The sequence below is a fragment of the Triticum aestivum genome, chromosome 1A (genome assembly GCF_018294505.1).
Source record: "Triticum aestivum cultivar Chinese Spring chromosome 1A, IWGSC CS RefSeq v2.1, whole genome shotgun sequence".
NCBI lineage: Eukaryota > Viridiplantae > Streptophyta > Magnoliopsida > Poales > Poaceae > Triticum > Triticum aestivum.
In genome coordinates this window covers 575,351,163-575,372,302 of record NC_057794.1, presented here as the reverse complement: position 1 = coordinate 575,372,302, position 21,140 = coordinate 575,351,163, and the positions used below count along the sequence as shown (strand labels likewise).

Here is a 21,140-nt window from a genome sequence, read left to right as displayed (position 1 = left end):
GAGTCATAGGAACCACCGTACGGTTAAGTGGGGTCCAAGTGAACCAGTCAGAATGACTGAAGTGATGCTTAACCAAAATCCTATGTCTTCGAGTGAAGACTATGAGAGCAAATCTTGTCCAGAGTTGGATAAGTCAGCTTTGCTTGTAGCCCAAGTAAAGTTGCCGTGTGTGTTTGAAATCTGATCGTTGGAACACGTGTCAGTTCCTTAGTGACCAAGGGTCATTTCGGACAAATCAGGTCGGGTTGCCTAGTGGCTATAAATAGCCCACCCCCTACAACCATAAACGGTTGGCTGCTCAGAGTTAGAGTACGGCTTTTGTCGTTTGAGAGCAACCCACCTCGAAGCCTTTGAGAGAGAATTCCTGCGAGGATAAAGCCCTAAACACCCAGAGCCAAAGAGTGTTAGGCATCACTTAAGTCTTCCTGTCTGTGTGATCTGAAGACTTATTACACTTGAGGACTGTGAATCCTCCAGCCGGTTAGGCGTCGCGTTCTGAGCATCCAAGAGTCATTGTGGATCGCCGATGAACAAAGTCTATGAAGGTTTGGAAGTCTACCTTAAAGACTTACCAGAGTGATTGGGCGAGGTCTGTGTGACCTTAGCTCAAGGGGAATACGGTGAGGACTGAGCGTCCTGAGCTACGTGTTCAGGACTAGGTGTCCGGGACTGTGTGTCCTTGGGTTTAAATACCCATCCGCCCTAACCAGACGTACAGACTGTCACCGCAGTTGGAACTGGTCTACCAAAACTTTGTCTTCACCAAGCTCACTGGTTCTATCCTTCCCATCTCTTTATTTACTGTTGGCCCTTGTGAAGTCAATGCCTATTTGCATTGTCCATTTGTCTTCACTGTGTGACTGTTTGTTCAGATTGGTTTCATAGTATCTTCCATCTTGATCCGTACTGCCTAGTTGCTGTTATTTTCATGCTTTTACTTCATTGAACACTTGACTGTGGCTTGTCTAGGGTAGTCTACCTTCCGCTCCATGGTTATAGGTTCATTACTATCGTTTGTCTTCAAAACTCCCATGTTTTGAAGACTTTCATAAAAATCGCCTATTCACCCCCCCCCTCTAGTCGATATAACGCACTTTCAGACTGCAGCTAAGCCCCGAGTGAGAGGCTTGCTCATCACTCGGTAGGATTTTTTCAACTTAGGCGAGTACTGGACTGCAGCTAATCCCCCGAGTGAGAGGCTTGCTCATCACTCAGTAGGATTTTTTCAACTTAGGCGAGTACTGGACTGCAACTAAGCCCCCGAGTGAGAGGCTTGCTCATCACTCGGTAGGATTTTTTCATCTTAGGCGAAACGGGTTTGCAGCTAAGCCCCCGAGTGAGAGGCTTGCTCATCACTCGATAGGATTTTTTCAACTTAGGCGAAATGGATTCACAGCTGAGCCACCCACTGGGGGATTTCAGAAGCAGATGTAAACAATCGACAATCTTTTTAGAAGACTGTAAAACTCTTGTCTTTGATAAACAAAATACAAAGTTGTTTTTTATTACATCTCGGTAGACTGAGTGTTTAAGTATAAAAGGGATGGAGCAGCTCCGCATTCCAGGCGCGCGGCTCGTCTTTCTTGTGCTCGACGTCGTAAAGGTGGTACGCTCCATTGTGGAGAACTCTGGTGACCACGAAGGGACCTTCCCAAGAGGGATGAAGCTTATGTGGTTTCTGCTGATCCACTCGGAGAACTAAGTCTCCCTCTTGAAATGCTCGACCCCTCACGTTTCTGGCATGGAATCGACGCAGGTCTTGCTGATAGATGGTTGATCGGATCAAGGTCATCTCTCTTTCTTCTTCAAGGAGGTCAACTGCATCCTGTCGTGCTTGTTCTGCTTCTTCCTCTGTGAAAAGCTCGATCCGGGGTGCATTATGGAGCAAGTCACTCGGAAGTACAGCTTCGGCTCCATAAACCAAGAAAAACGGGGTTCTGCCAGTCAACCGATTGGGAGTTGTCCTCAATCCCCATAATACTGATGGAAGTTCATCGACCCAGGCTCCTGCTGCGTGTTTGAGGTCATGCATCAGTCGGGGTTTCAGTCCTTCGAGAATCAATCCATTTGCTCTTTCAGCCTGTCCATTCGACTGGGGGTGGGCGACCGAGGCATAGTCGACTCGAGTACCTTGTGAAGCACAAAAAGTCCTGAACTCATCAGAATCAAATTTTGATCCGTTGTCAGTGATGATGCTATGTGGAACACCATATCTGAATGTTATCTCCCTGATGAAGCTGACAGCAGTACTTGCATCAAGGTTCTTGATAGGCTTGGCTTCAATCCACTTGGTGAACTTGTCGACTGCTACAAGCACATGAGTGAATCCACTCCTGCCAGTCTTCAAAGGTCCAACTGTATCCAATCCCCAAACAACAAAAGGCCAGACGAGTGGAATGGTCTTCAGGGCCGACGCAGGCTTGTGAGACATGTTGGAGTAAAACTGACAACCTTCACATTTGTTGACTATTTCTTGTGCCATCTCATTTGCCCGAGGCCAGTAAAATCCCGCTCGGTATGCTTTGGCCATAATGGTCTGAGAGGACGCATGGTGACCATAGGTCCCCGAGTGGATATCATTGAGGATCACTCGACCTTCTTCAGGTGTTATGCATTTCCGGCAAACTCCAGTCACACTTTCTCTGAACAACTGTCCTCTTATCACAGTGAAGGCCTTAGATCGACGGACGATCTGTCGAGCCTCTTCTTCATCTTCTGGGAGTTCCCTTCTAAGAATGTATGCGATATATGGCACTGTCCAATCGGGGGTGATGACCAAAACTTCCATGATCAAGTCGACCACGGCCGGGATCTCGATTTCAGTCGGATCGGTGGCACTCTTCGGCCGTGGGGGCTCTTTAGTGAAGGGATCTTCTTAAACTGAAGGTGTATGAATATGCTCCAGGAACACATTACTGGGAATGGCTTCTCTCTTGGAGCCTATCTTTGCCAGATCATCGGCTGCTTGACTTTTCAGTCGAGGGATGTGATAGAGCTCTAACCCCTCAAACCTCTTTTCTAACTTTCTTACTGCATTGCAATAATCAGTCATGGCTGGACTTCTGACGTCCCACTCCTTCATCACCTGATTGACCACTAAATCTGAGTCGCCATAGACCATGAGGCGACGGACGCCGAGTGAAATGGCCATACGCAACCCATATAGAAGTGCCTCGTATTCGGCCTCATTGTTGGAGGAGTGAAAGTGAATCTGGAGAACATAACTGAGTTTGTCACCACGGGGGGAGACCAACACCACTCCAACACCGGAACCATTCAGCATCTTGGACCCATCGAAGAACATGGTCCAATGCTCCGAGTGAATTTGGGCCGGAAGTTGCTGTTCAATCCACTTGGCGAGGAAATCAGCTATTGCTTGGGACTTAATAGCCTTCTTTGCTTCAAACTTGATATCCAGGGGAAGGAGTTCAATCGCCCACTTTGCCACTCGACTAGTTGCATCTCTGTTGTTCAAAATCTCCGATAATGGAGCATCGCTGACGACTGTAACGGAATGATCAGAGAAATAGTGTGCAACCTTCTTTATGGTCATGTAAATTCCATAAACAAGCTTCTGATAATGGGGATATATTTGCTTTGATGGAGTCAGAACTTCAGAAACGTAATACACTGGGCGCTGAACTTTATAAGTTTTTCCTTCTTCTTCCCGCTCGACCGTGAGTACTGTACTGACAACTTGTCCAGTGGCTGCAATGTAAAGCAGTAAAGGCTCTTTGCTGATTGGTGCAACAAGCACCGGCTGGGTGGAAAGCAGGGCTTTGAGCTCTACAAATGCTGCATCAGCTTCGGGAGTCCACTCGAACTTATCAGACTTCTTCATCAGTCGGTAAAAGAGGCAGTGCCTTTTCACCGAGACGAGAAATGAATCGAATCAAGGCAGCCAAACAACCAGTAAGCTTTTGGACATCGTGCACACGCACAGGGCGTTTCATCCGAAGAATGGCACCAACTTTCTCTGGGTTAGCATCGACCCCTCGTTCGGAAATGAGGAAACCGAGTAACTTTCCACCAGGAACTCCAAATGTACACTTTGATGGATTAAGCTTGATATCATACCTTCTGAGGTTGGCAAAGGTTTCGGCAAGGTCAGCCAGCAGGTCAGAACCTTTACGTGACTTGACTATAATGTCATCCATGTATGCTTCCACATTCTGACTGATTTGAGTGAGTAGGCACTTCTGGATCATCCTCATGAATGTGGCTCCGGCGTTCTTCAGGCCGAATGGCAAAGTGACATAACAGAAACACCCGAATGGAGTGATAAAAAGCCGTTTTTATCTCATCGGGCCCATACAGTCGGATCTGATGGTACCCGGAATAGGCGTCCAAGAAGGACAAACGCTCACACCCCGCAGTCGAGTCGACAATTTGGTCGATGCGGGGAAGAGGAAAATGATCTTTCAGGCAGGCCCGATTGATATGCTTGAAGTTAATGCACATGCGAAGTGAATCATCCTTCTTAGGGACCATGACAACATTGGCGAGCCACTCGGAGTGGTAAATCTCTCGGATGAACTCAGCTGCCAGGAGCCGAGCCACTTCCTCGCCAATTGCTTTTCTCTTCTAGACGGGGGACCATCAGAGATGTTCCTTGACGGGTTTTACTTTCGGGTCGACTCGCAAACGATGCTCAGCCAGTCCCCTGGGTACACCTGGCATGTCAGAAGGTTTCCATGCAAAGATGTCCTAGTTCTCATGGAGGAACTGGATGAGCGCTTCTTCCTATTTGCTGTCTAGTGTTGACGAGATATGGGTCGGAGCAGCATTGGGATCGGTCGGTGAACATGAATCCGTGCAGAACGTTGTAGACATAGACAAAATTACAAAATACATACGACTCTGAATGTGGCAGACCCGTAGACTAAACTTCTCCCACAAGCAAAACATGATCACACTTTGGGTGTTAATCACATAGCGATGTGAACTAGATTATTAACTCTAGTAAACCCTTTGGGTATTAGTCACATGGAGATGTTAACTAATCACATAAAGATGTGAACTATTGGTGTTAAATTATAGGACGATGTGAACTAGATTATTGACTCTAGTGCAATTACAAGTGTTATTGGTGTTAAATTACAGGACGATGTGAACTAGGTTATTGACCAGAGATGCGTCTCGGTCATGTCTACATCATTCTCAAACCCGTAGGGTCCGCACGCTTAACGTTCGTTGACGATATAGTATTATATGAGTTATGTGAGTTGATGACCGAATGTTGTTTGGAGTCCCGGATGAGATCACAGACATGACGAGGAGCTCCGAAATGGTCCGGAGGTAAATATTGATATATAGGACGATGCTATTTGGTCATCGAAAAGGTTTCAGGATATACTTGGTATTCATTGGGTCACTGCAAGGTGTTCCAGGAGACCTAGGGGGATTATATGGGCCTAATGGGCCAAGGGGAGGCACACACCAGCCCACAAGGGGCTGGCGCACCCTCCCCCTGGCCGTCGACCCTAGGGAAGGAAAGGGGGGAGGGCTAGCCCCTCCTGCCTCCCCCTCCTCATGGGAGAAAGGAGGGGGGGCACCCTCCCCCGCCTTTCCCCGTGCGCCTAAGAAGGTAGGGGTGGCTAGGGCAAGGCCCAAGGTGGCCGCCGACCCCTTGTGGTAACCCTAGGCTGCCTCCCCTCCCCCCACCTATATATATGTGTGGAGGCAGAGGGGCAACACACACGACGATACCCAAGCCATGTGTAGCGCCCCTCTCCCTCTAGTTCGTCCTCGGCCATATTTTCGTAGTGCTCGGCGTAGCCCTACGGAGATAGTTGCATCACCACCGTCACCACGCCGTCGTGCTGCCGAAACTCATCTTCTACTTCGCCTGTCTTGCTGGATCAAGAAGGCGAGGACGTCATCGAGCTAAACCAGTGCTAAATGCGGAGGTGCCGTACGTTCAGTACTTGATCGGTTGGATCGTGAAGGTGTTCGACTACATCAACCGTGTTGATTAATGCTTCCGCTAAACAGTCTACGAGGGTACGCAGCCATGCTCTCCCCTCTCGTAGCTATGCATCTCCATGTATAGATCTTGCGTGCGCGTATACTTTTTTTTGTTTTCCATGCACCATTCCCCAACAGTACCTGGGCTCGTTCCCGGCAGGCGGCGGGAATGTATCCCGCCGCGCGGAGCTCAGTGATGGTGGTGTCGGTGACCTTAGAGGCCACCCACCTCCCCTTCATGTCCGCATCAGCCATTCGTGCGAATGCAGAAGCTTGGGGAGGAGTTTTTTTTGGCTTGAGAATGAGATTGGGAATGTGAAGGCTTGGAGGGTTCGAGCGCTGGAGCAGGAGGAAAGCGTGGGAGTGTGGATTCGACCCCTCTTGCTCTTTATAAGCCAGTAAAAGGTGAAGCATCCCCCTCTATTGCGCCGTAAAAATTGCCATGTTTCGGCCTTTCGTGCCATCATGGCCGCTTGGGAAGAAATAATTGATATCCCCTAAAATGCGGGGCATGATCTCCATTTTGATACGACGTGCCAATAAGAGGTTTGCCTTGAACCTCGATTCAAATAAGTAATGGCTGACGCACGCGATGTCAGGAGTGGTGACGCTTCGATAAAGGCTGTAAATAACTGACTCCCGAGCTCACCTACACTGCTAGTCTTTGAGAGTATGCAAGCTTTGCGCTTCATATGAATAAAAATGCGTCTTGGGCAGCACATGGCTGGATTTGCTCGGGCCTCCATCAAGAGGGAAACAATAACCAATTAAGGGGCTCATGAGTTTTGTGTGATACCCATCCGAGGACATCGAACTTGCCAGCTAAGCTGAAGATTGCCCGGCCGAAGACGTTATCCTAGGAAGGTTGTCAACCTCTGCTTCGAAGACAAGTTCGGGGGCCACTGACGGTGCCCTGAACTAGGGGGTCCTAGCCCAGCTGGAGTAATGTATGGGCGAGACAACCAACCCACTAAGAAGTACCCCGGAGGCCTTCAATGTGCGATGACGTAATACTTGGCGTGAACTTCAAGCACATCTGATTATATTCGGCATGTAAATTCTTAGATGGCAACCGGCCATGTGTAACCCTAGATACCTCTGGTGCCTATATAAACCAGAGTGTTTAGTCCGTAGAGACCATTCATACACCCGTTCATCATACCCCCAGGGGTTAGACCACAACTCACGATCTTGAGGTAGGTCGGTTATGTACTTTGATAATTCCATAATATAAGCAGGAGCAGAACGTAGGGTTTTACCTCCATAGAAAGGGCTCGAACCTGGGCAAACTTTGCGCATGTTCTCTCTTGTTACCCATCGACCCGATCTAAACAGCTCGGGCCACCCTACCCGAGATCTGCCGATTTTGACACCGACATTAAGTGTTTGACTTTTCTAATATTCTTTCTTAGAACACAATATAGACACATACGCCCATACAGTCACACCACCGTTCTGCTGACCATTCATGCACATGTTGGTAAAAAAAAAAACTGAATCACGCCGCGTCATCACTGCAGCAGCGCGCAGCCTTGATGAAACCCCTTGACTTTGACACTGACATTCGCTCAAGCCTGCCCGCAAAATAAAAAAGACGTTCACTCGAGTCTAAGTGTTTGACCTTTTCTACTAGTCTTGATTGATGAGAAATGGACTCATTTCGCTATTTGTTCGGGTTATTAGGTAGGGAAAGAAGAAAAAGACTAAACGCACCGCACCACCACGCACGCACGCACGCACGCTGACTCTTCGTCGCCCCGCCCGACTCGACCAAGCGAGCGAGCGAGCGAGCCAAGATGGGCAGAGCAGGCGAGGCGAATGTGGCCGCACGAATGATGTGCCCCCGGACCCGAACAAGAGAGGCCAGCGTTGCTTTCAAAAAAAAAAAAAAAGAACAAGAGGCCAGCGTTGCACCGCGGCCAAGGAGCGCGACCGGAGCGCAGAGCAGAAACAAGCGGGTACGGTGGGACGGGAGGATAAAGCAGCCGCACGCGATTTTGTTTAGCCCCCCACCGCTTCTTCTTCCTCGTCCCCCTCCCCCCCTTGCGCCCAAGTAGCACTACCCTCCCCCTCTCGTCTCCACCCGTCCCTCTCGCCCCCCCCCCTCTTCCGCACGCCCGCGGCCCGGCATAGAAACCAGGGAACCTAGGCGCCTTTCCCTTTCGGGAAACTCCCCCTTCCCCTCCCTTCCCGCGGCGGCGGCTCTAATCCCGCGGTTCGTTCTGGTGGCCCTGATTTGGTGCGGGCGTGCCGTTCCGCTTCCCGGGCCGGCGAATCCTCAACTCTCCGCTTCGTTTTGTGGCCTGCAGGTAGCCCGCGCGGGGCCGTGGTCCCACCTCTGCGGCGGGATTCGTGGCCGGCGCGACTCCAGCTTGTGCTTGTGCTTGTGCCCGCCGACTCCAACTCGCGGCTACTGAATCGTGAGGCGGATGCTGCGGTGGGCCGTGATCTTGTTATCCCAAGCGCGTGGCTAGGTTTCGCGCGGGGATGGAGGGGACTCGGGCGGCGGAGGCGGCCGGCGGCGGCGGGGATGTGCAGGTTAAGGGCGGCAAGGAGAGCGGCCAGGCCGCGCAGCAGCAACATCAGCATCAGCAGCAGCAGCAGCTGCCGACGGGCAGCGAGCCGGTCGAGATGCCCGCCACGCCGCTGCCGCACGCCCGCGAAATCGAGTGGTCGGAGCATTTCTCCTTCTTCAACTCCATGGGCACCGGCACCGGCACGGACGGCGTGATGGGGACGCCCAGCGTCGGGATGTCGCGCTCCGAGTCGTCCAGGCCCGGCAGCGTCACCCAGCAGCAGCGCTGCCTGGCGGGCTGCAACGCCGACGAGAAGGTGGAGGAGCTCACCGTGAGGAACTGCATCAGCTCTGAGGCCCAGCAGCCTGCTGCCTCTGCCGGTGGGAGCACTAGCAGCAGTGGGGACAGGCCTGCCGTTATGCGGGGCCTCTGGGGTAACTTCACGCGCATGGCCTGGAGGACCGCCGATGCCGCTAGCAGGGAAGCCTTGGCGGTCAGCCGTGGTGACATTGCAAACTTGAGGAATGCTGATCTGGTCAGCAGGGAAAATTTGGCCGTCAGCCTTGGCAACGGCATGGGGTCTCAGCACATTGATGCTTCTGGCAATGGAATGCCATTTGGCCGCGGCGAAAATGTTAATACGGAGTTCAGTATGTCATTTGGTAATCAGCAGCAGCAGCATATCTTGTCTTCACGGCTGAATCAGAGCGAGCAGCATATCTTGTCTTCACGGCTGAATCAGAGCGAGCAGCATATCTTGTCTTCACGGCTGAATCAGAGCGAGCAGCTTATCTTGTCTTCACGGCTGAATCAGAGCGAGCAGCATGACCTGTCTTCACGGCCAAATCAGAACGAGCAACATGTCCTGTCTTCACTGCCGAATCAGAGCGAGCAGCATGTCCTGTCTTCACGGCCGAATCAGAGCGAGCAGCATGTCCTGTCTTCACGGCCGAATCAGAGCGAGCAGCATCCCCCCTCTTCACGGCCGAACCAAAGCGAGCAGCATATCTTGTCTTCACGGCAGAACCAAAGCGAGCAGCATATCATGTCTTCACGGCCGAACCAAAGTGAGCAGCATATCATGTCTTCACGGCAGAATCAAAGTGAGCTGCATATCATGTCTTCACGGCCGAATCAAAGTGAGCAGCATATCATGTCTTCATGGCCGAATCAAAGTGAGCTGCATATCCCGTCTTCACGGCCGAATCAAAGTGAGCAGCATATCCAGTCTTCACGGCTGAATCAGAGCGAGCAGCATATCCTGTCTTCACGGCCGAATCAAAGCGAGCAGCATATCCTGTCTTCACGGCCGAATCAAAGCGAGCAGCATATCTTGTCTTCACGGCCGAATCAAAGTGAGCAGCATATCCTGTCTTCACGGCCGAATCAAAATGAGCAGCGGTCTGAAAGGGATAATGGTCTGAAAGTGAGTAGCTTCTCAAATAGAATTATCGACCAGATGAGGAGTAAGACTTTGACACCTTCATCTGGGGTTCAGGGTTCCCCCTTTAAGCCTGTATTGAAGGGTAAAAGGGTTACCTACCAAGGTTCACGCGAGGAGATCCAAGTTCAAGCTAATGCAAGACCCAGAGCCCCTATGGATAAGATCCCTAAGATTCCTAGCTCAACACACGATTCTGTGGCCAGATTGGATGGTACACTTTTCAGCAGTGGTGGAAATGTTTCCGAATCTCAGTATGAGGGAACGAGCCTGAGGGAACTAATTAAGCCCGCACGCCAAGCGATGAGCAAGTTTGAGAAAATGCAGTTGTTCAAGCAGATCCTTGATCATGTAGACAAATCCCACGCACAGGGTGTAACCTTACAGCAGTTGCGACCGTCGTATTTTATAATATCATCCCCAAACCAAGTAAGGTATATCGGTTCTTACAGCAAACAAGATTTATCAACCCCAGCCAAACCGGATATGGCCGCAGATGATGTTTTTAACAGAAAACGATGCTTCGATCAGAAAACTTTGCACCAAGAGTGTAATGGCAATGGACATTCAATCCTGAAGTATCAGAAGGTTGGTGAACAAGGTTCTGTTGCCGTCAGGCGACCGATACATCCCTTCCGGACTGACCACAAAGGGGGCAACCAAAGTGAAGGTGCTGATCTAGGTGCTTTAGGACAGGGAAATTCTAGTTGCACCGTCGGAGGTCGTTCTAAGTTTGGCGAACCTTACTATGGCGGTAATGCATCTTATGGCCAACGTTTTCCTAATTATGGCAACCAAGAATCAGTACTTGAATTGAGGATGCTAGAAGATAGCTGGTACAGAAGCCCGGAAGAGCTCAATCAATCGAAAGGCACATTCCCATCCAACATCTACAGCCTTGGGGTTCTTTTATTTGAGGTATGTTAGTTACTTTCATGACATGTCCCGAAATAGGTTTCTCTAAAGTCTTAAGCACTTTGAATGCTCATAGAAGTGAAGTGAGATTGCGAGAATACTATTTGTTTGCACTTCAAGAAGTCATATTTTGGATGGTTTACTATATCAATCAAAGTCATGTGGTTCTTATTATGCAATCATACTTATGAGATATCGACCTTTTCACACTCGTATATCATAGTGTTTCCTGCTTAATAGAAAACAGAACCGACCAGCCTGATATTTTATGTTGTTCAACAGCAGTCTGATTGCTGAAAGCATCTGTTACTATATTAGTATAATCTAATTGAGTTGTGCAATTTATGTCTGACATTATGGAATAATCTTGTTGTTTGACATGGTATTTTGGTATTACCCGCTTATCCTTTTTAGCCTTGCTCACCTTATATAGTCAGTGTTGCAGCATATTCCTCTAGGAGCTAACACATGCATCATAAACAACTGGATCTGCCTTTTACTGGAAATCTCATTTGAGTTCAGTATCTTTTCTTGTTTACATGTAATTCTACAGATTCTATCTTCAGATGGTTAAGGTATTGACCAAGTTTATTTTTTTTACCAGCTCTTTTGCTGCTGTGAAACATGGGAGCTGCATTGTGCTGCAATGTCAGATCTTCGCCACCGGATCCTGCCTCCAATTTTTCTTTCAGAAAGTCCCAAGGAGGCTGGCTTCTGCCTTTGGCTATTGCATCCGGATCCTTTTTCTCGACCAAAAGCAAGGTGGGCATACTCAATCTCTCCTCAGCTCAAAAAGGCATTGCCTTACTGATTAGTTGGATAAAATCAGAAGTTCATTTAGTTCTATTCCGATGAATGATTGAAGTTACATTTGAGTTAAAGGAAGAGCTCCCTGAACATGGTTATTTCAATGTGTAATGAGAACTGATTATTCCCTGACATGTCCATTACCTTTGTTTGCTTCTGGTCCCATATATGTACCTGTAGGACAACTATTTCTCTAATTCTACTTTCTAGAGATCTGTTCATATAATTATAGAGTGAATTTGTGGGTTTTGTTAATGTTAAGTTATTGCTTTCATGAAGGAACAACTACATGTAGATGCGTTGTTCTGATATATCAGGAATCCTTTATCTGTAGATCGCACACAAAAATTTAGCAGTACTTCCTTTTGTATGTGTAAGATGACAAGTCTTTGCCACCTGCAAACTGGGGGAAATAGTTCCACGTCAATTTATACCTAACAGCATTTTTTCTTTTTGTTAGAGACATTCTAGGATGTGACTTGATAAATGAGGGTCAGGATTTGTCGGTGTTAGATAAGGCGCCAGCTGCTATCAATGAGGAGGACACAGAGTCTGGTTTGTTACTGAATTTTCTGTCTCAACTGAAAGAAGAAAAGGAGATGCATGCTGCCAAGTTATCAGCAGATCTTGCAAGCTTGCAGACTGATATTGTAGAGGCTGAGAGAAGACACTCGTTGAGGATGGGGTTCAGTTTAGGGGACATGGATGTACCAGCAAGTTCTAATGATGTGCCAGGTACTTCATCAAATGCCCTGAGAGGGGCATCGTTGTCAGGTTTGCTAACACCACCAGGCAGGTCAGGCATATACGAGGAGAGGGTGATGAAGAATTTGCAGCAGCTTGAAAATGCATATTACTCCACGAGGTCCACCATTGAAACATCTGAGACTAATGTAATTAAGCGTTCCGATAATGATGCTTTAAGGGTCCGTGAAAACTTTAACCACAGTGACGCCGATGCTATGAATGGGCCAACAGACCGCCTTGGATGCTTTTTTGATGGTCTATGCAAATATGCCCGGCATAGTAGGTTTGAAGTACGAGGGATTTTGAAGAATGCTGATATACTTAACTCTCCAAATGTGATCTGCTCTTTGAGTTTTGACCGTGATGAAGAATATTTTGCTGCTGCTGGGGTCTCAAAGAAAATCAAAATATTCGAATTTGATGCTCTTTTAAATGATCATGTTGATATTCATTATCCTATAGTAGAGATGCCTAGCAAGTCCAAGCTTAGTTGTGTCTGTTGGAACAACTATATAAAGAACTACTTGGCATCAACAGACTATGATGGCACTGTTCAGGTACGTATCTAATGGATGTGCTGTGCCATTATATGTTTCCCAAGATACTCACCACACGGCAGACAACAGTATAACTTGTATGCTATGATCAAGTTGGCATACTTCATTCATTCGTTGCAGTTCTTTTCCCTACCTTTGTTGTAGTGGCTTCATTTATCTGATTCAGTGAGCTTTATATGCATATCTTGGATTTGGATATTATTATTATTTAAGTACCAACTGCCTACTTCTGGATCTAGCATAGTACTGATTGGTATGTAATGTTCTATTGATTTGGGCACCATATCCTGATAGTAGTTTCGGTTGTGGGACAAGCAATTTGTTGTCTGCTGTGCCCAAATTTTATGTTTGGGTTTGTTTCTTTGTTAGCATTATGATTATGAGTTGGGAGGGACAGCACAAACTATTCCGTTATTGAAGCAAAATACTTAAGGTTGAATCAGTGAGCTTCGCCTGGAAACAGTAAAGTGAATTGCTGTTTGAGGATAAGCATCTTTTCCTTGTTGAGTTTCACCCGAAAAGCTTTAGCTGTTTAGAAAGCATGGACAATCTATTAATACTCCCTCCGGTCCTTTTTACTCTGCATATTAGAATTCTCTGAAGTCAAACTTCATAAAGTTTGACCGTATTTATATGAAAAAATATCAACATCTGCCATGCTAAAGTTATACAATATGAAACTTTAAGTCATGACACATCTATTGATATTGATTTCAGATTGTGAATGTTGGTACCTTTTTTTATAAAGTTGGTCAAACTTTACGAGTCTTGACTTCAGTCAAATCTTATATGCGAACTAAAAAGGACCGGAGGGAGTACTTCAACACTAAAGTTGTATCTGCATTCACATCCTGAAAACCTTAGGAGTATGGTTTTGCATCAACATTCAACAGTGCGTACATGTTCTGGTATAAAAAAGCACTTTGTGCCTGTCAAAATATTTTCCACTAACTGCTAATCTTTTCTCACAGTTGTCATTGCTCATTTGTTTCTTTCGGTACTGTGGCGATTCATTCCTTCTTTTATGCTTACCTGGAAATGCACCACACCTTATTACTTTCGTTTTGCCATTGGTCTAATTTTCACCATGGAATGCAGCTATGGGATGCAAGCACTGGCCAAGGGTTCACACAGTTTACAGAGCATCGGAAAAGAGCTTGGTCTGTGAGTTTCTCAGAGGTGGATCCAACTAGATTGGCAAGTGGGAGTGACGATTGTTGCGTGAAAGTTTGGAATATTAACCAGGCATGTTATTTAACTTCATAACTTGTTCTACTCCAATTTCAACAGGATAGTCTTAATTAGAGTCTGGTATTTCAAACATTCTGCTATGTTACCCTATGCTTATAGCAATCTGGAGTTATGTATGCCACATAAAGAAGGGCTGCAGATGAAGAAATATCAAGCTCTTAAATTGTTCCTATGTGCCTATCCGAAACACCATAGTAGTAGTCCAGACCTTACTGGGCTGGGTTTAGGGATGCAGAGCCCCCCCCCCCCCCCCCCCCTCTGTAGTCAAAATAGAGCAGGTTAGTTGTAGCATTCTTTTGGCGATTTAGTTCAGTTCAAATTAACTCCCTGCTTTTGCGGGCTTATGCGGGACACCGCCCTGTATCCCTTGCTGGGCTGGCTAAAAGCTCATAAATGCAAGTTGGGCTAAGCTGTGCCCGATCTAAGACTCGTTCAGTTTCCCCCTAACAACCCTTGATGGGCCTGCCTTTCAGAAGAACCAGCCAAACTAACTTTGAACACTCGAGCAAGTGCAATTAACTTCTGTTCTTTTGACCATTGCTAAGAAGCAACAGTCACCACCTTCAGTTATAAACTTTGGTCTTGCTTTTTGATTTACACTTTCCATATTCCGTTAATACATTTTCATGTTCCTGATACCATTTTCTCTAATTAAAGTTATGTCCTGTTGCTGTTACCAGAAAAATAGCGTGGACACAATCAGAAATGTGGCCAACGTATGCTGTGTACAGTTCTCGCCGTACTCCTCTCGTATGTTAGCCTTTGGCTCAGCTGATTACAAGACATACTGTTATGATCTGAGGCATACAAGGATCCCCTGGTGTACCATTTCTGGACATGGGAAAGCTGTCAGCTATGTAAGATTCTTGGATGCAGAAACGCTTATATCTGCGTCAACTGACAATACCTTGAAGATATGGGATCTCAACCGGACTAATCCTAATGGATTATCTACTAATGCTTGCAGTCTGACATTGAGTGGTCATACCAACGAGAAGGTATAAAAGGTTTACTGAATTATTTGCTTTTTTCCTTTTGGTAACCATTTTTGGAATTGGTGTGTAATCAACCTCATTTTCCCATGCAGAATTTTGTAGGCTTATCCGTTCACGATGGATACATAACGTGCGGTTCTGAAAACAATGAAGTGAGTATTATATTGAATGCATATATTTGGCTTGTCATGCTGGCACTCCACTTTGTTTAATCAAGGCACTGTTAAGCATATTGAGTTCTCTTGGATGGAAACACTTCTTTGGAGCAGCCAATGTTATGCAAATTGATTCCCTGAGGAAAATGTAACTTTCCATTGTTGTGACAGTTCTCATGTACTCCCTCCGTAAAGAAATATAAGAGCGATAGTGATCTAAATGCTCTTATATTTAGTTATCGAAATGCTCTTATATTTCTTTACAGAGGGAGTACCTTGTTGTTCCAACATAAAAAAAGATCTCACCCTCCCCTCGGCCCTGCTAACTCCACACATTTCTAGCCTCATTCCTCAACCTAATTTGTTAACCACCAAACCCTGTAGTGTTGATGCTACTACACTTACTCTTTTTTTTCGCGATGACTACTACACTTGCTCTGCAACACCTAGGCATATATTTTTTGTTCAGGATGACGAGGTTAGGTTATGCTACCTTGATGATTTAACTTGGAAAATCTCATGCATTTATTTAGGAACCATTAATTCACGAACAATTCAAGATCTGAAACTCACGTCACAACTTTATATATCTGGCGGGTGAATTTAAGTGTGCTATTAATAGACATTTTGGTGGAAAAACTCATTGTTGGTTTGCAGGTATATTCTTACTATAAAAGCTTTCCCATGCCAATAACTTCCCATAAGTTTGGTTCCATTGACCCAATAACCGGACAAGAGACGAATGATGATAATCAGCAGTTTGTGTCGAGCGTTTGCTGGAGAGGAAGGTCAAATATGGTGGTAGCCGCCAACTCTAGTGGGAGCATCAAAGTCCTTGAGCTTGTTTGAACAATCTGTTGAGCAAGTTACAGGATGAGAATATCTAACTGGCTGTGGTTGCCATGTTGCTTTGGCGACCGTATGTTTCATCAAGCATTCTGCCTTGCCAACAACGAAGTGCCAAGATATATCAAAGGCAGAGACATCAAAAGCCGTGGAAAAACACACTTCCGCAGTTGAAGCAACCTACAATTCTGACTATTGATGTTTGCTCGAAACCCCCTATGAAGTGGGCGACTGGAGGGGGTGAAAGGCCTCAGCTACTCTGAAAGATAAACTTTGTAAGGCGCTTTGACATAGTAGTCAGCATCTCAACGAGGGCCTAGGGCTAGGTTTCTGTACAGATTTAGGGGCTTCAAATGCCGTGTATTTACTTTTGAGCTAGAGCCTTACATGCTATGTTTACCCGATCTGATCCGCATCTCACGGGAATCGACGCAGTTTTGATGTGCAATGACTAACAGTCTAGTATGATGGTCGGAGCAAAACTGCAGAAGGTGACATTGTTGTCTGAAGGAGTTTATCATGCATCCTGATGTGTGCGAGTGATGCAACGAGGGTTTGTGTATGCCAATTTTTTTTGTAGCCCCCTTATTTGAATAGAGTAATATATATATATGATTACTGTACATAACAAAATGCCTGCCGAGTCCAGAAATTCTGTGTCGAACAGAAGAAAAATGAATGATTTGGACTCGGCGATGCAATAGTATATGTATGAGTGTTGGCTGCCATTGATAGTTATGTAATTCACATATTTCTGTCTTGCGCGACCAACAAAAACCCTATTTCTATCATAGATATCATGATTCTTTGATAATACTCTTATCTCATTGTAACAATATGCTCTCTGACTTTGTCCTGGTAGGATCTGAGTCCAAATATGTTCAAATTTCTTTGTAATCATATGATAAGTTCACTAGTTTGATCTGCTGAGTAATGATGTCGGTAATGGACTAGTACGGATTGAGAAGGCCATACGTTTGTTGATGTGGGACCGAGACACATCCTAAGAGCAAACGAAGAAAAACGAGGTTCAGTCTGGATTTTTTTTTTTTGCGGGGAAGTCTGGAGTAATTTTCAGATAGCTGTACTTTCATTTGTTTTGAAGTTGCGCCTCTTAGGACTCTGATTTTCACTAAAAAGCTACTCGTTCCGTCCCATGTATTGGAGTGTCAAAAATGCACTTATATTATGTGAAGGGAGTAAGAGAGTTAACCGGTTAATTTGACAAAACTGGGATAAAAATCGTTACAACACGTCTACAAGAGAGGGCATCCCGTCTGACTTGCTCACACGACCCCTCTGAACAAACGACATACAAGAACCCTGTTCTCCAACTGAATACATTGCGTTACTTACTACAATTCGTTGCCCTATTCTCCATCCTGTTTTGTTCCATGTGTCGCTTTCATATAGTATCAGTCTTGCTAAGTCTCAGTCGACTAAGACTTGACGAAGTCCCAGTCGATGCTATATCCGTGAGATGTTACATTGAGATTCATGCATAATTTTATTTTCAGTTTTTCTGTTTCTGTTTTGCATGTTATGCCACTTGAGTAAGACTTGGTTAAATCTCAGTCGACTGAGACCTAGCCACACCCTTTATATATGTTGCCTTCTGAAAGAAAAATCCTGCAGCAACTTAGTGTATTATTAAAAGGAAAATAAAAGCAACAAGAAGACCCTTCACAGGAATAAGAGACAAATAACAGCACGGACATGTGTAAATTTCAGGCCAACCGGACCTGCCTCCTTGGAACCGCCAGGCTATCCAAACATAGCACAAGCACGGGGTGCACTCAATTTTTTCGTGTTGCTACAAAAGCTGCCTATGCATAAACACTTGCCAATATTAGAGAAGAGTGACAGGAACCAGTAACAAAAATAGGCAGCTCCCCATGGATAGATTCAAGGGTGTCTTCCCCACCTCCCCACCACCATTGCAATCTTTTCCTCCACGCAGGGGAAAGGAAAGGGTTCTTCCTCACCCACCTACCAGAGGAGGAGGAAGAAGAAGAAGAAGCTGAATTAATCGGATCGGAAGAAAGAACCGTCGAGAACCATGGCGAGCAAGGCCCACCTCTCCTTCCTGCTCCTCGCGCTCCTCGCGGCCTCCCTCGCCGGCCCGTCCGCCGGCATATTCCACATCGTCGGCGCCGGCAAGGGGTGGCGCATCGCCCCCAACCAGACCTACTACGCCGACTGGGCCCGCACCAGGGACATCCACGTCGGCGACAAGCTCAGTAAGTTTGCTACCTAGCTAGTACGTACTCCTTGTTCATTGTTCGCTCCCCTTCTCCTCGCCGCCGGCTGGCCGGCCGGCCGTTCTTGACGTGGCCGCCGGCGTGGGTGCACGCAGTGTTCCTGTACCGGAGCGGGGTGTACGACATCGTGCAGGTGCCGACCAAGGAGCTGTTCGACGCGTGCAGCATGGACAACGTCACCATGCGGTACCAGCTCGGCCCCACCATCATCAAGCTCGACACGCCCGGCCCGCGCTACTACTTCTGCGGCGTCGGCGAGCACTGCGAGGGGGGCCAGAAGGTCGCCGTCAACGTCTCCGGCGACGCCGCCGCCCCCGCCACCGCCACCGCCACCGCCACCGCCACCGAGGCGCCCGCCGCAGCGGCGCTGCCGCCGGCGTCGTCGACGGCGCTGGGGGAGGCCGCGCTGGCGTCGTCCATGGCGCAGGCGGAGGCCGCGCAGGCGTCGTCGACGGCGCAGGACGAGGCCGCGCAGGCGTCGTCGACGGCGCAGGCGGAGGCCGCTCAGCCGTCGTCGATGGAGCAGGTGGAGCCCACGCAGGCGTCGTCGACGGCGCAGGAGGAGCTCGCGCAGGCGTCGACGATGGAGGTGGACCCCGCGAAGCTTGTGGACGCCAAGAAGAAACTATAGGGAACATGTATGGCATGCGTATACTATGTATTTACCCAGTATGTATTTTTGCCGCACAAGTACAATAGCCCTCGATCTGGGCTTGGATCCATGTATTTACGCTCATACTAAGCCACGGCGCAATTGGATCGTATGTATGTACGTACATCGGTTTGGTGTATGCACGTACATACAAGGCGACCGTGTACAGTAGAATGAGTTTTTTTTTTGAATGATTTCAAATATGGCCACAGTATCATTTCGATTCACCGTATCAGCTATACTTAGTAGATGTGTGTTTCCATATTTCTTGAGGTCTCTGTTGATTTTCGGGAGATTGTGATTCTTTTCCGAGGAAATGAGATTGTAAGCTTTCTTTTATCTTCGTCTTGTTCAGACATTCTATCAGAGCATCACAACGAGAAAAAGAAGTTCTTCATCAAAGAGAAAAGGTGGAGATTGCAATTTCTTATTGAGTTCCCATGAAAAGTGTCTACCTCTCTTTTGGTCGAGATGAAAACCTGAAATCCATCATTCCCATTGCCTCCTGCTCACCCGAAAAGTGAAAACCTTCTTCAGTATGTTTGATGGGTTTGGAAATCTTGGATTGACATTGGCAATACATTAATTGCACCAACGTTGTCACACCATAAAAATGGAAATGAGTGTCTTTGACTGAAATATTCCGAGGTTCTACCACACATTATGTAATTAAACTAAATCACTTCAACTTGGGTTTTGTCAGCTACCTTATACTTGATACTTGGCTTCTGCACTTGAGCAAGATATGGTTGGTTCACTTGGTTGTTTTCCCAGATAGTTCAATACCACATTCGAGCCAACAAAAAAAGATTGCAAAGCCCCTCTCCTCGGCCATTTAATTATTGCATTTGTAATGCCAAGGATAAGGCGCAATTCATTTTCATGAGAACTCTAATTGAATGGTACTTGGACATGGCACACTTCCTCCATGATGGAGATACATGGCTTAGTGACCTAGATGTTGGGACCTGCCACACTTCCTAGCTCTACTTGGACCCTTTGAGGTCCTTGATCAACACTTGTGTTGCATGAGATTGTGACGATAATGCCATCAACTTAAACCAACGTAATCCACTTCGGTGCCACAAAGTCCATTTCAAATGCCCATGGCAAACAATCTTGTATGGTTTTGGATTTAATGAACCCATATTGATTCGCATGAACTATGGGTATATACTGTTATGCAATTCAAAGGCAGACTGACCAGAGATATTGTCATGTAATAAGATATGAACTGGGGATTGTCGATATATGTAATTAGAGCAATAAAAGCAGTATTAATACTCTGGATGTTAATATTGCCATCATAGAAATCACTACATAGCCAGTCTCGAGCTCTCTCACATGGCATACACACACAACAAGATCCTCAATTTCCTTTTTCAATGAATGGGAGTTCAGGGTCACCAAGGTCATGAGATGGCACAAAAAGCAGAAAGGTTGAACCTCATAGATGAGAATTCAAAAGTATCAAGCATATCCTTATAGGAGTTCCATAGTGCATCAACCTTCAGATCATCATCAGTGATGGTTTTATCTTCTTCGGATCATATGCTAGCGATACAGTTACATATGAAGAATCGAGTACAAATAACATGATTTTTTTTGTATTCCCATCACCAAGTCTGCCCATCTTAGCCTACATACGGATGGATATATATATTTTAGAATGTAGATTCACTCATTTTGGTCAGTATGTAGTCCATATTAGAATCTCTAAAAAGACCTATATTTATGAACAGAAGAAGTAGTTGTCTCAGATCATGCTTAATTCATGTTTTGAAAAGGTGTAGCTAGATTATATATCAGATGTTGCCTTCGGTTTTTTGGGGATAAGTGACCTTTCCAGGGAGAGAACGTATCATCAAGGGGATACAAATACAATAAGCACATGCCTAGACTCTACATAATTAGGATGCATACAACTCACACACACACACATAGGCTCACGCCGGCAAAGGGCAAAGTCATACAAGATTGGAGCTATGGTTAGACAGAAGAAAAAGACCCCCCCCCCCCCCCCCCAAGGG

The 21,140-nt window shown here is 46.6% G+C and overlaps 2 protein-coding genes across 3 annotated transcripts; both read left to right on the top strand.

Annotated features, from left to right (window-relative positions):
* The first annotated feature begins 7,994 nt into the window (after positions 1–7,994).
* On the top strand, positions 7,995–16,799 carry LOC123069052 (protein SUPPRESSOR OF PHYA-105 1). 2 transcript variants are annotated; one of them, XM_044491800.1, is made up of 8 exons: positions 7,995–8,182; positions 8,277–10,842; positions 11,444–11,601; positions 12,107–12,950; positions 14,049–14,195; positions 14,882–15,199; positions 15,289–15,348; positions 16,009–16,799. In XM_044491800.1, the coding sequence occupies exons 2-8, from the start codon at positions 8,455–8,457 to the stop codon at positions 16,198–16,200; spliced, it is 4,107 nt and encodes a 1,368-aa protein (XP_044347735.1). In that variant the 5' UTR covers positions 7,995–8,182; positions 8,277–8,454; the 3' UTR covers positions 16,201–16,799. The 2 variants fall into 2 exon arrangements, with proteins under 2 accessions (XP_044347735.1, XP_044347730.1); XM_044491795.1 differs by having other exon boundaries at positions 7,995–10,842.
* Positions 16,800–18,118: 1,319 nt separating this feature from the next.
* LOC123182030 (cucumber peeling cupredoxin-like) lies at positions 18,119–19,214 on the top strand. The gene is made up of 2 exons (XM_044594485.1): positions 18,119–18,437; positions 18,554–19,214. The coding sequence occupies exons 1-2, from the start codon at positions 18,257–18,259 to the stop codon at positions 19,087–19,089; spliced, it is 717 nt and encodes a 238-aa protein (XP_044450420.1). The 5' UTR covers positions 18,119–18,256; the 3' UTR covers positions 19,090–19,214.
* The last annotated feature ends 1,926 nt before the right edge of the window (positions 19,215–21,140 follow it).